Here is a 15,200-nt window from a genome sequence, read left to right on the forward strand (position 1 = left end):
GCTTACAAACAAAATAAATAGTACTAAGGTATAGAATATACCTGGGCATATGGGAATATGCATTATATACAGAAACTTAGTTCTTGTGTAGGGTAGAAATCCATATTTTTAAAATTTCTAACACATGTGTGCATGTGTGGGAGGAGAGAGAGAGTTAGCAGGCAGTTTTGTCCTTGAACATTTTTTTGACTGTTTTTGAACAAAAATCCTTTTTGTGGCTAATAAAGGCAACAGTGACTATGGGCACTATTTTCTTTTAACTATAATGACATCATACATTTATATTCTTATTCTGACTGGCAACATGTAGCATTGTGCCAGCGGGATCATTTGCACCCATGGCTACATGAGCTGCAGAGCAAAAAGCTTGCTTTCTGCTTCATCCATTTTTAAAACAGCTAAATTTTTGTTCTCTTAGCATGTTCATGTGGCAAAAGTCATTCTTTTTAAAGTGTGGGCATGAGTTTGAATGGCAATATCTACATAGTAGCATTACATGTGCCTGCTGAGTAGAAGAAAAAAGCCAAATAAGTTTCTAAGAAATGTATAGGTTGGATGTTTTAAATAATTGTCACAATCAGTGTAGCTCCTGCAAAATGTTCCAATAGCCTCAGTGCTGCTATAGTCAATCATATGGACTTATAACAGAGTGCAAATTTTGACTTTTGATTTTAAACTTGCAAATCTATGCAACAGCTTCAAGCTTTTGGTGTAGAACTATTGTGTACCTTTGCACTGATGATTGCTATTTAAGAAGGAAAATTGTCCTTTATTTTATTGTGCTTATTATATTTCTGTCCAGGGTGATTTATAGTAAGCAATAAAACTACAATAAAAACATACAAAAACAAATATTGAGGCCATCCTAGGGTTCCACCTTATGGAAGACCCTGTTCAGGGTGGTTGCATGAAGTACAAGAAGGAGAAAATCTTGCTGTTGTGGAACATGGCTGGTAGCTAATTACCCAGTCAGTGCTGTTAGTTGAGCCTACCCTTGGAGCTAAAGGCTGTACTGACAGGGTTTTGGGGGTGGGGCCTAGTGGACAGATCACAGGGAGAACCATTTCCCTCTCGTCTAATCCTAGGCCATAAACAGCAGACCTGACCAATAGTGTGTCTTTGCTAATTTTTAACTCAAAACTTCTGGAGGAAGAACATCCAAGACCTGAAGATGATGCCAACAGTGAAAGAGGACACTGTGGCCTGTCCCTGCAACTAGACTGGTGGGTTCTGAGTCTAGGAAAGGGATTGTTGGAGATGCCACCATTAAGCTGCTTTGAAGAGAGGTCACCGAGATATCAGTTTTTAGTCCCAGCAGTGTTGACTGTGGAGACCTGCAGCTGCTTATTAAAGTTTAGTGGTTCCGCATTATTTGATTGCTGGCTGAGGAGGGTGCCTACAGCAGGGTCTGGATACTGGATTGGGTTCAGGGGTGGGAAGGCTGATAGCATGCAGAGGAATACAACTTATGGAGGAAGGGGGGATGTGGAAGACTGTGTGGTCCAGGGCATTCTTTTTCTTTCTTCAGGCCACACAAATTCAGTGGGCTTTTCTAGGCTTTCACTTTGGGCCTTTTCTTTCCATAGGAATTCATACAGGGGTCCAGTGGGTATTTCTTTATCACAGGATGGCTATCCCTGAATAGGAAGGCCTGGCTTCTGTTTGTTCAATGTTCAGCCCTCACCTAGTGGACCTCCACCTGGTGGGTATACTCATGCAGACAGATCTATTGGAACGAGAGGTGCGTCAATGGGCCACTGATCTATAAAGGCTGTTGGAACTAGGAAAAAAAACAAAGCCATCAGTTGCCTTGCCATTTCTGGGAGTGTAACAGGAATGATACACCTCTATTTCTTCTGTAAACATGTATAGGTGCTCCGGCCTGCAGGCATTTGTTTTCTTGGGGGCTTGCAGAGAAATCTAGTTAGGTGATCATCAGGAGGGCCTAGTGAACTGGTTATAAATGCATTAACTTGGTTGTGAACAGGGTAAGCATAGCTGTGACAGCATGGATCAAGTTGGTGCTGAGTGGTCACTTGCCCATGGGGGTCATATTAGGCCAAACCTGCAACAGCTGCATAGGGTTTCACATGGTTTCAGAGTATAACTCCATGTGTTTGTGATTGCTGTGAATTCCTAAATGGCTTTGGTTCATGTACCATTCTAAATGGCGGCGGGGCGGGGGGGGGGGGGGGGCATTCAGAGATAGAAGAGGCTTCTCTCTTCAGACCTTGCTCCCAAGACATGAACGATCTGAGTGGTGCTGGCAATGATGTTACAGCTGGTTTAGGGCCACTAGCTGTGATCCTTCTCCCTTCCTCTGTGAGACCATGACTGCACACAGGAAAATGCCTGATGCAGGGGTAGGTATGCCTGTGTGCGTGTGTACACACAAGGACACACACAATGTTGTTAATGTCCTGGAATTCAGGCTTTACACAATAACCCTATGCATTCATACTCTTATTTGCCTTATAGTAGCAGTCATAGCAAGAGACCGTTCCCACCTGTCAGTTCAGCATTGGGCCACCATCCAAGGTCACACGCTTTGCATGTGAACTCATCCTGCACAAATTCATTCTCCTTGCATGCTGTGCAAATCCAGCAACAGCTCACTTCTCCCTTCCTTATAACCTATAACACAAAACATTCTTTTTTTAAAAAATGAACATTTTAGAACAGCATCTGGGCTTCAGTCTGTCTTCAGTAATAATACAATACAAAGCACCATCAATATAATCGTCAGAAATAATAGCAGTCAGTGAATTTTGACACCTGTAACCATGTCTCAGTTGGTCTGGCTAAAATAAAGTTTTACAAGAGCAAATTCTCAGCACATTTGCAAAATTGTCTCCAAGATACAAATGGAGTCAGGAAGCAAAGACTTTGCCTGCAGTTCAAAACTGCCTGTGATGTGGGAGCACAAGAGACAAACATTGAATAGCACATGCTTCTGTCTCCACCCCAGGGAACTGCTGTTACATATCAGAATTATGTTGGGTAATGATCTTGTTCAGTAAATTTCACACCACCTGCATATGATGCAGTCTGCCCTTTGAGAAAAGACTGAGGCAAGTCAATTTGGCAAGAAACGAAGTTCTGATTATACAAACTAAAGCTGGAATGCTTCTGCAAGATCGATAGGGCTTCAATTGCCAAAAGTGGAGAGAACAAAAGCAATTCCTTAGTGGTTCAAAAAGAGAATGCTAGTAAAAGAATTACAGTTACAGTAGCAGATGCTATGCAGGAGACACAGTGAAATTTTCCAAGTGTTGGAACTGGAAGGGGAAGGGGGGAAGTTTGCTCAGTATGCATTTTTAATGTAAAGTTCCCTCATATCTCACCTTTGGACCATTATGCAAACCAAAATTTAGTTATCCTTTGGAATTTCTATTTCTCTAAATGTTCTAGTCAAGTTCTTCAATGAAAAATGCATTATGTTATGAAAATTGCTTGCAACAGCATGCATATTAGATAAGACAGCATACAAAACTGCATGTATTAGAACTGTTCATGAAAATGCTTTTAAATTTTCATGCAATTAAAACATGCATGAACATTTTTAAACAATTAAAAATTAAAACATAAGCACACACTTAGGATGAGCCAGACTTAAAACTGGAAATATTTTTCAAGTTTGGGAGGAACGGAAATTAAGACTAGAAAAATACAAAAAAATAAAAGAAAGTGAAATTGATAGCTTTCTCTACCCCTGGTTGGAAGTTGCCCCAAACTAGGAAAAGTAAGGTCTCAGGGGAAAAGGTAATAACCAACTGATGGATTTGGGACTCCTAGTGATGCAACTTGGGGAGAGCAATAGTTGTGCCAGTTGCACCAATCCTGATGAAGCCAGGACTGCCATTAAGGCGGGATCTGAGGGAAGATTTCCAAGACCCTACTCAACAGAATCAGTAGGTGGGCCCCCAAATGCTGTAGGACTTGCATGCCACAATTTGAATTAGATAAAGCAATATACAAGCCTCACCCAGCCCAAGGTATGGACATAAATATTCTATATTGCACTGAGCATATAGTTTCAGGAGGGACACACTCAGAGCAGTGAGGGAGGAAGGGAACATCCACTGAACCATCCAGGTCAGCTGAATCAACCTTGATGATCAGTGGGGTGAGAGATTCACAGCCAGATCACCCTCAGCAGGAAATTGAGTTTTGATCATCTGATCGCAGCCCATGGCTCAGCTTCCCGTCTATAACATGGTAATAATGGCACCAGTCTAACTCACATATGCATATATTTATATTATTTTAAAATAGATTTTATTGTTTTGTATACATATATTTTATTATTCTATTTTATTAAAATAAAATAATTTCACTAAATATTAAAATAAATTTTATTTTACTATTTTGTAAATTCCTCAGAGACCTTTGGCTAATGGGCAATACAGAAATGTTGATGATAACGATTAATAACAATAACAGATGATGGATGATTATTGTGAAGGGCATGGTGCTTTTAGGGAGAGTATTATTGAATTAATTATGAAATCATTCTAATTTTTTGATTAATGGGATTTCTCAAAATAGTTCAATCGCTTCAGCCCTGAGGGCTGCATGTGGACCTGGGTGGCATACATACATGCGAGCATGGACTGCTGGGGAAGGCGAAATCCCTTCCTGCCTCCGAATGACCCTGGTTATGACCGCTGTTTTCCCATCATCATTATCAGTGAGGAAGTGGCAATCCCTCCCCCATCCCAATGGTCCTGCTTAGGGTCACTCTCATGGGCAGTGCTGGAAGACTGTGTCACTGTGGCTAAGCCTGCAACCCTGATTGCAACCCAGAACAAGGGACTTTACTGCTCAGTTGATCAGCTTAGCTGTGGGAAAAATCTGGCAAGTGGTCTCAGATTCACAGGCCACACAGAGAATGAATGCAGTCCACACACATCCCCAGGGCTGCCCACTCTTGTTTTACATCAGTTGCAGCACACACTAAGCCCTTCCAGGTGGGAAAGGATATGAATACAATACATGCAAAGCGCTAATTAGTCACTGTTTGTCTTCCCATTATCCTACGCATCATACACTGAAGATGGGAAGCTGCCTCATGCCAAGTCAGTTCACTTGTCAGTCTAGCTCAGGGGTCCTCAAACTTTTTACTTCACTGTCCCTCAGACTGTTGGGGGGCTGGACTATAGTTTGAAAAAAATATGAACGAATTCCTATGCACACTGCACATATCTTATTTGTAGTGCAAACAGGCAAAAACAATATATTTAAAATGAAGAACAATCTTAATCAACATAAACTTATTAGTATTTCAATGGGAAGTATGGGCCTGCTTTTGGCTAATAAGATGGTCAATCTCTGGTTCCATATTTGCTCCTTTCTTCTGTATTCTTGTTCCTCTATTCTGTATTCAGAGCCAACGCATGTGTGCAATAAATAGGGGGAAGAGCCAGCGTGTGCGTAATTCACGCTGGCAAGGCCAGCACAACAGCAGGAGCTAGCCAGAGTTAGCAGAGAGAGCCAGCGCACGCACAGTTGAAGGGGGCTGTCACAATTTGGCATGTGCACCAGATCTCCGCTAGTCTCCAAAACTGAAAGAGTTTCAGCGTACGCCTGCACCGGCTCAGAGCTTTCGGACTCATTCGGAGATTTTTTTCTCCAAATGAGTCCAAAAGCTTTAAGGCGGGCTGGGTAAATGACCTTGGCGAGCCATATCTGGCCCACAGGCCGTAGTTTGAGGACCCCTGGTCTAGCTCATTATTGTCCACATTGACTTGCAGTTGCTTTCCAGGGTTTCAGATGGGGATTTTTCACAATCTTACCCAAAGATGCTAGTGGCTGAACCTTGGGAACATTTGCTGTGCTCTGCACAGGAACTGTGGCACTTGGCCAGCAAAAACGACACCAAAACATGATTATTGCTATCAGAATTTTGCAAATATAGGCACACCTACTTACATTCTATTCTGAGCAGAAAAATGTAAAGAAACCGTTTTTGATGCAGAATTTAGAGTTTTATTTCACCCCAGGCTATTTCATATACTGTACACATGCCCAAGAAAGGTCGAGTACTCATCTCATCTCTCAACATTTGTTTCTCTATATTTTCTCCTAACCTCTTTAGAAGCAATGGATGGCAACATACCTTAATTTGACCTTTCCAACAGGGATCACTACACACTGACCGGACCATTCCACTTTTGTTCATCTGAATCCTGTTATCGTCAATATGTAACACCCCTTCATGCCAGGTCCCAATATAGACATAATCATAATGGTTAGACCCTATGTACTGCAGGTTCATGATGTCATACCTGGTAGACAAGAGCAGAGTGCAAAAGGTCAAATTAAAATTGCCAGTATGAGTAGCACCTCTCCCATTCAGACTCAAAATGGAGGACACCCTTCCTCTTAGCTTCATTGGCCATGCACCTTATGTAAAATCAAGGTCTTGATGTTGTCTGTTGCAGCCATTACTTTCATCAGTTTGCCAAAATCAGCTTAGGATGGACACCAGGGCTGCCTCAATCATAAAGGCAAACTAGGCAACTGCCTAACTGCCAAGTTTCCAGACATACCTGCCCATGCTGTCAGTCTATATTTATGCCTTCATCCATTTTTCTTGTATGTGCTTATTGTTGAAATGGAGAATCCACCCATTAGAGCTTAGGCTTTTGCTTTTGTAGAATTGCTGAGAATGTCTACTGAGAATTGTGCTCATTCACATCCCCACAATGCACTATCAGAGGTCTTGTTAAGAAAGGTCAAATGAAAAGCGGCTGAACATACTTTATGAGGTACAACTAATAATTAAGTGAAATAGGGCACAATCCTGTCTTCTGTTTTGACACACCTATGCTTCCAGACTTGAAGGCCTATGTGTATCCTATGACCACAACAAGACATGATGGCACCGATTGCTATGCTTGTCTGTTGCACCACCAGGAATTTTCTCTAGACAGCTGCCCCCTTTTTTTCCCCTCTGAGGCCCAGTCAAAATTGGGAAGAGTGGGCAGTTGGCAGGGCTCTTTGCATGCTGGCTGCAAGCAGGACAGGAGCTATGCCTTTGCAGTTCAAGCTTCTTTAAAACAAGGTATGTGTGGAGTACACAACTTGTTTTCAAACAAATCATTCTCAGCTATTTTTGTCTGCTTGCTTTTGTAAGTCAGCAAACAACAATAATTTGGGCTTGTATTCCTGGTCCCTAGATAAGAGCTTTTCTATACAAAACGGTTACTTGCTGTATTTACTTTCAAGTTTCATCACATAACTGAAGCCCTACTTCTGCTCAAAGAACTTTTTCCTTTTTTCTATTTTTCCAATGCATGACCCCTAGGTGGTGGTGTTAATTTCCCCAAATTCACCTCAAAAGCCAGGACAGGGCTTTTCAGGAGTTAAGTACAGTGGTACCTTGGCTCACAAACTTAATCAGTTCCAGGACTCTGGTCGTGACCCAAATTGGTCGTGAGCCAAGTCAAATTTCCCCATAAGGTTCAATGTAAATAAGGTTAATCTGTTCTGTAACTATATTTTTTTTAACCAGAAAAATTTGAAGCAAAGTGACAAAGAACAACATAGACCGCAGCCATCTCCCCCCCCCCCCCGCACCCCAAGCATGAGCCTGGCCATCTCCCGCCCCCAGCACAACCGCGATCGCGCCCGTCATCCCTGCACGGCCGCGATCACGAGCACGCTTGGGGAAAGGGGGAGATTGGCGCGATCGCAGGCACGCTGGGGGGAGAGATGGGTGTGATCACAGGCACGCTGGTGGGGGAGAGATGGGCGCAACTGCAGGTGTGATTGTGCTGTGGGGGGGAGATGGCCGAGATCGCAGTTGCGCTTGTGCAGGAAAGACGAGCGCGATCATGGGCGCGCACATGCAGGAAAGAGGTGCGATCTCGGCCATCTCCCCCCTGCCCCACCCCCAGCACGATCGCAGCCATCTCCCCGCTTGGGGTGGGGGACAGATGGCTGTGATTGCGGTCGCCACCCAATGCAGAGTTCGGGACCTGAGTCAAAATTTTTATGAATTTTTGTTTGCAACCCAATTTTGTCATGAACTGAGGCATTCGGGAGCCGAGGTACCACTGTACTATCAACAATGTTAATGGAAGTATGACAAAATGTAGCCAGGATCACATGCAGGGCAGGCAAAATAATCCAGAATGTGGGATGCTTCTAACCATTCAGGAATGGATACTTACGCAAACTTAAACAGGATGCCATAAAGATATGGCTTTGGATCCTAACTAATGCTACATTAGCAGAAGAATCCACTCACAGGATGCTCTTACTGGTGGTGGAAGAGGGAAAGAGGACATTTTTGCCAACTTCCCCTTCATGTTGCAGCAATTTATAGCCCTGAAAATTTGTCCCAGAGGATTGGAAGATCCTCTGGAGCATCATGTACATGAGCAGGGGACCGCATAGGGAAGGGAAATCAGTTAAAATCACACTTCTCATCTCACCCCCCACCAGAAACCTCTTTTTGATCACATTTCTGCAGAAGGAGCATTAGTCTTTAAAGTCTGAGGCAGTCTTCCAAACAAAACATGGCAATTTGCTGCTATGGGGGAGGGTGCATCCCCCAGGTGTGTGACTTAAAGAGCACAAAGGTGTGCTGAAACCTCCTATTTGCCACTCCTGTCCCTGCAGTCTGGCTTCCAGGGACTTTTCTTCCAGTGGGTACAGAAGTGTCTTGGGAAGGGTGCCATTGGAAAGGGAAGCAGCTGTAGGCACAAGCAAAGCTGCATTCCAACTCTCCTTTTCATATGTGAAAGGCGTGGCCCCCAACTTCAACCAGTGCTTCAGCTGTGGTCATGTAAAGTTTAAGCCTGGCTGTTTGAGGACCATTCTTTGTTTTTCTCTTCTAGGGGCCTCTCCTCAAGAGACAGCATGCTATTCCTTGAGCTACCTGCCTTGTGTAACCCATGGAGGCTCAAACCGTATTTTTCCTGACTTCAGGAGGTTTCTTATGATGGACTGTGAGAACCCTTGACATGAATTAATCACCAGGTTGCATTTAATAATGAATGAAAGGCAGCTTTGCAAGCATCTCATGAACATTTAGCAACCCACGTGGAAAATCTGCGGCTTGCTTACTCAAGGGAAATCAGATACACATTGCACAAAAGCAAAGCAAAGTTACCATGCATACTTCTGTAGGCTTTCAAGTGGCACCTTCCAGCCATAGACCTTGTCTACTGTTACTATGCACATCTGAGGCACATCAGCATTGAATTGCAAAAGGCTTTTACTGCCATTTTGCTAGGTAGTTTTTTCTCACACAGAGAACTGTGCAAAAAGTATGACAATGGACAAACATGATTTCATGGTTGGAGAAAAACGTAGGACCTGAATGGAGCAGAGGAAGGGATGGACCCACGCGTTGGTAACTTCCCGACTAGATTTCTGTAACGCGCTCTACGTGGGGCTACCCTTGAAGATGGTCCGGATACTTCAATTGGTGCAAAATAGAGCTGCCAGGTTGCTGACGGGGACTAGGCGTTGTTCTCATATAACCCCAGTTCTCCGTCAGCTTCACTGGCTCCCGATTTAAGTCCGGGCCCAATTCAAGGTGCTGGTTATGACCTATAAAGCTCTTAACGGCTTGGGACCTGGTTATCTAAAGGAACGTCTGAGTCCATATATGCCCGCCCACCCCTTGAGATCAGCAACAGATGCCCTTCTCCGGGAACCCTCCATGAAGGATATTAGGAGGGTGAGTACCCGGAGGAGGGCCTTTTCTGCGGTGGCGCCCCACCTATGGAATGCGCTCCCCAGAGAGGTCCACCTGGCACCGTCATTATTTGCTTTTTGGCGTCAGGCGAAGTCCTTTTTATTTAAAAGTTATTTTAACTGTTAATTTATTATTATTGTATTTATAGATTTTAATATATAGCCGAGATGGTACCAGTTTTTACATTATTGATTGTATTTTTATGTTTAGTTTATGGATGTTGTGAGCCATCCCAAGGCTTGTTGCAATGGGGGAGGCATAGAAATGCTTTATTTATTTATTTATTAACACATTTTTATGCCGCCCCATTCGCCGAAGCCTCGGGGCGGCTTACAACAATAAATTAAAATAACATTTTAAAATATATACATTAAAATACAAATATATGATATAAAACACACAATATAAAACAAGCCGCCCTGGCCAGATAAAATTCAATAATATTAACATTTAAAATACTGCTTAAATAAAAAGGTCTTTTTATTTCTTTTAGATAGATTTTTTTTTAGATAGATTTAGATAGATTTATTAGATAGATTTTTTTAGATAGATTTAGATAGATTTATTAGATTAGATAGATTTATTAGATAGATTTAGATGGATGGATGGATGGATGGATGGATGGATGGATGAATGGAAGCGGCCTCACCAGTGAGTTTATACAGACAAGCTGGAGAGGTAGTGAAGAAAAGATTGTTAGGTGAGGCAAGAAGAGGAGTGTTTTGACTGAAACTGAAGAGTGAGAGAAAGCTGCAGCCAGAAACTATGATTTTCTATAGAAACTTGCAGGAGGGAAGCTTCTTTCTGGGCAGTTGTTTTGTTGATCTGCTTGGTTTTATACTGAGGAGAAGCCACTTTTCCCTGAGTGTCACAACCGTGCACAGGCTAAGAACAAGAAAAAGCAGATAGATGTTTGTGCCCTGAACAGTAATAGGGAGCATGCAAAGCAAACTAATTCTGCGAAACAGAGGGAGAATGGTCCGATCTCTTTCTTATCTGAGTCTGAAATAAGATCACTCCCGTTTAAAACATTATGCTATGGCATACTGTGCTTGTTAAGAACTGCAGATAAAAACTTCCAGTCTCAGATATGTGGAGGGGAAGGAAATGGGGTGTTCATGGACCTAAGGGGCACTGTCACACTCACAGTCATAGTTGCTACACTTCAACCCCACATCTCAACCCTTTTGAGTCAATGTGGCTTATTCTGAGGTAAGCGGGGATTTGGATTGCTGCTTTTATGTGCAGGCCTTCTGTCGACTGACCTTGATTTGTCAGATCGATTGTCACCACATATTTTCCTGGGCTCCAAGTCCAGATGGGGACTGCAGCCAAGAAATTAAAAGGCACTTGCTCCTTGGGAGGAAAGCTATGACAAATCTAGACAGCATACTAAAAAGCAGAGACATCACCCTGCCAACAACAGTGCGAATAGTCAAGGCTATGGTTTTCCGAGTTGCAATGTATGGCTGTGAAAGTTGGACCACAAGGAAGGCTGAGCACTGAAGAATTGAAACCTTTGAATTGTGGTGCTGGAGGAGAATCCTGCGAGTCCCTTGGACTGCAAGGCGATCAAACCAGTCAGTCCTAGAGGAGATCAACCCTGACTGCTCTTTAGAAGGCCAGATACGGAAGATGAAACTCAAATAGTTTGGCCACCTAATGAGAAGGAAGGACTCCCTGGAGAAGACCCTAATGCTGGGAGCAATTGAAGGCAAAACGAGAAGGGGAAGGCAGAGAGTGAGGTGGCTAGATGGAGTCACAGAAGCAGTCGGTGCGAGCTTGAGTGGACTCCGGGGGATGGTGGAGGACAGGAAGGCCTGGAGGAATGTTGTCCATGGGGTCGCGATGGGTCGGACACGACTTTGTGACTAACAACGACAACAACAAGGCACAGCTGGCAGGAAAGCCTGGGTTCTGCTGAAGTCCAGATAGATTTCTATTTGGGCTGTGCTCTCTTGTCTGTACATGAAATTCTGGCTATTTATCATGCTATCCCAGTTTTGTCAACCCCGGGTACATAAACAACATCTTTTTCCTAAACGAGCTAACTTCTTGGAAAGAAACATTGGATATTTATTTCTTACCTTCTGTACTTTGCCCTTTAATATTTGTTCTTAAGGTTTAATACCAGTGAAATTACTCTGAAATGATATATAGACAGTCCCCGAGTTTCAACAACCCATGCTTGTAAACAAACAGCCTATTTTTTTTTAAATTCCTGAAGGAAATCATCATTGCCATAGAGAGAAAGTAAAGGGGATGGAGGGACTTCAAAGCATCACCACAGAAAAAGAGGAAGTGGAAGGGGAGAGAGGGAGGCCTCCAAATAAGGAAAATCTCTCCAGCATTTTCTTCCAGCGAAGAGAAGCCACTGGTGAGTTTGGGCGCAGGAAGGAGATTAGAGATATTAGTGGATTTCCACTTTTACAAGGGCTAACTTAAGGACAAATTTCCATTTTCTCAGCAATGGAATCTGTTCGTAACCCGGGGACTGCCTGTATTGAAGCCAGTGTTAATTTCTTTGATGCCTGTTGGCATGTGTAGCTTTAGGTAAAATAGTTTTATAACTATGGGTTTCTGTGGAAAACAGCTTTGCAGTACAATACTCCTCCTCTGCAAACAAGCTAATGTTAATGCTACAGTTTGTGGTAACAGCACATTAGGAGACTACAATTATAGCACTGTTATTTACTTCAACTTTTTAAAGTGTTAAAGATCTGTGTGCCCTGAACCAACACTAAATACAGAAGGTACAAATTCGACTTAAGACCAGTTTCTATTTTTTCAGCAAGGGAACTTGTTAGTAAGCCAGGGTTTGCCTGTATGTTCATGTTGGGCATGCACATGGTAGGCATGTCATGGACAGAGTTGGCTGGAGACAGGGGTCAGACTAAATGACCAGGGAGACCCCTTCAGTGTCTCTGTTTCTATGCTACTATCTTAACGTATTCTGCAAGATATCAATTCCTTTGCAGTCTGTCTTCTACTGCAGCTGCTCATGCCCAAGTGGGGAACCCCCAGACCAGGATCCAAAATGGCCCAAAACACTGCTGTCAGAAGGACCCATCTACAACTGTTTTCTTCTTGCAACTTAGGCTGTTGAATTTTGGCTGTGGTTAACCATATGAATTGGATTCTACTCTGATCATACATCTGGATCCAACACAGGTTTCTGACATGTATTCATAGCTGGATGAGAAAGCACTCACATACAAAGAATGTTGGATCTTTTAAGCCAGATTTGTGTCCCTTTCAGAAAACTGATATTGAACAGCTTGTTCAAGAGTGGCTGAAACACTGGATTTCTCTCCTCCTTTTTTTTCATCCCTGCTAAACAGCTGACACACACAAGTGCCGTGTTAAAAGATTATGTATATGAAGCTCTGGCAGCTGTGCACACAGGATTGGGGCCATATAATATGGTTGAAAACTGATTAACGAACCATCACTGCAACTGGGTCTGCCAACTTCACAGTCCTTTTATATACGTCAGAATGTGCACAAGCAGTGTTCAGCTTCATTCTGACATCAATAATGTTCTCCACATTCCTCAGAGAAAGGAGTGGGCAACATGAGTAGGCCTGGGGGGCAATTTCCCAGCAGGACCTATAACCCTCCATGCTTTTGCTGAATTTGGCAGCGGGGGAAGCAATAACACTGTCAGTTTCCTTTACAACAAGGTGTGTGAGGAGAGTACACTTGGTGTTCAAGGAAAATTGTGTTCTCAGGAGGTTTCCAGGACCATGATTTTGCTTGAAATAAGCCTGTGTTCTCCTCCACATGCCTTGTTTTGAAGCAAAACAGCCTTTTTTGCCAAAATGTGTCAGCCAGAACAGCACACGTGGGGGCTGTGTGTTGCCCACTACTGCTCTACAACAACCATCCCTTACCCACATTTGTTTATCATTCACACACAGACACACATTTTACTTCGTAAGAGTAACAGAACTAATTTAACTCATTCACAAACAAGCCATATTTAATACCCACGGTTCTACTTCCTTCTTTTATGTTTTATAAATTATTTAACTACAGGATGGTTTGTTTTTGTTCTGATAGTTAATGGGCTGATGTGAACATTCCACAGCGAAGCAGAAGGGTGTTTCCTGCTGTGTATGTGAGCAGGCTGTTGGGCCAAGGGCATCGAGTGGTATGCGTAGAACGTCTTACAAGCCACGTGCTGCAAAAGAGCAGCTTTCCAGTGGCACTGAAGTGATACACAACTGGACCTGCCTTTTCTGTGGCTGAGAAGGCTCATGTTCCCCTTGCATTTATGCACAGTGGGGAACACTTTAAGGGGACTTATTAGACCACCCTGTGTAGTGTGAAGCTTTGTTTGATGTTTCGGCAGTCCATCCTGCTTTTTTAACCATGCATATCTTGAGGGCCTTACTGGTTTTAAGTGCAGAAATTGCTTATGAAATTAACTGTTACATATTTGTTATTCCATAACATAGCTTTTATGAATAATTTGTTAATTTAAGGAGAATATGCCTATGAAAAGTAACAGACCATGATAACAATAGACTTTGGAAATCAGATGGAGGCGAAGACCCTTCTCCTTTGCAACTTTTAAAAAACTTCCTCGGAGATATCTGGCTGATTTCTCTTGGAAACAAAGCTGCACTGGGTAGACATTTGATTTGATACATCGAGCCACTTCTAAAGTTCTTAAAGCAGACTACCCCAGCATGGTAGGCCTCCAAATCATGAGACTATGGAATATTATGAGAGTTGTAATCCAGCCCATTGGGAGAGCACTAGGCTGGGAAAGGTTGTCTTCAAAGTCCCATTTTCCTGCGAAATACCCAGTGCAACACGTTCTATCCCTCTGTGACCAGAAGTCTGTCTTGCCAGTTTTCTCCATTGCATTGCCCCTTGGCTTCTTATACAGAATGTACTTGGAAAGAAGTGCCACCATTTCAACAGAACTGAAAGCTCCATGTTACCTCAAGCCCATGTCTCTTTTTCCCCACTCAAGGCTGATAACATCTTTTTGCATGGCTGAAAACATGCACGAAATCCCTGAGGCCCCCAGCTAGTCACATCTCCAAGGATTTGAGAAAGCCCTTCAAATGTTGCAGAACATATGCTGTTTGTCTGTTGGGGAAACAGCTTTCTTTTCTGCAGTGGTATTTCCTGGCTCTGCTCTTGCTGTGTGCAAGATTTATTTTTTTTAAACTGTAAACTTGTACAGTTATGAAAGTTACACTTTTCAGCTGTGCATTTGCACTATCAAAACCTCTGAATTCTCATCCCCAGCATTAGAAGGCACTCAATGAGAATATGTATAGAAACAAATGATGTTCCTTTTGAAAATTTACTTTATTGTGGAGTCTTCAACATGTGTTGGACCACAACTCCCATCACCCCACCCACTATGGCCTGCAGCCCCTCTGGCTGAGGATTGTGAATATTGTAACCCAACACATCTGAAGGCCACTTGGTTGAGGAAGCCTGCTTTTGTCACTTTGTTCCCTTGAGA

At 43.0% G+C, this 15,200-nt stretch overlaps 1 protein-coding gene across 2 annotated transcripts in view; it reads right to left on the minus strand.

Annotated features, from left to right (window-relative positions):
- GRM1 (glutamate metabotropic receptor 1) overlaps positions 1-15,200 on the minus strand; it is a 211,358-nt gene that overhangs the window by 28,602 nt on the left and 167,556 nt on the right. For both annotated transcript variants that reach the window (XM_044448852.1, XM_044448861.1), the window contains exons 5-6: positions 6,119-6,287; positions 2,508-2,634 (exon numbers count right to left, since the gene is read on the minus strand). In XM_044448852.1, the coding sequence (XP_044304787.1) occupies positions 2,508-2,634; positions 6,119-6,287 (296 nt within the window). The remainder of the gene's footprint in view (positions 1-2,507; positions 2,635-6,118; positions 6,288-15,200) is intronic.

This window comes from Varanus komodoensis, unplaced genomic scaffold (assembly GCF_004798865.1).
Source record: "Varanus komodoensis strain SLA01 unplaced genomic scaffold, ASM479886v1 scaffold1, whole genome shotgun sequence".
Taxonomy (NCBI): Eukaryota; Metazoa; Chordata; class Lepidosauria; order Squamata; family Varanidae; genus Varanus; species Varanus komodoensis.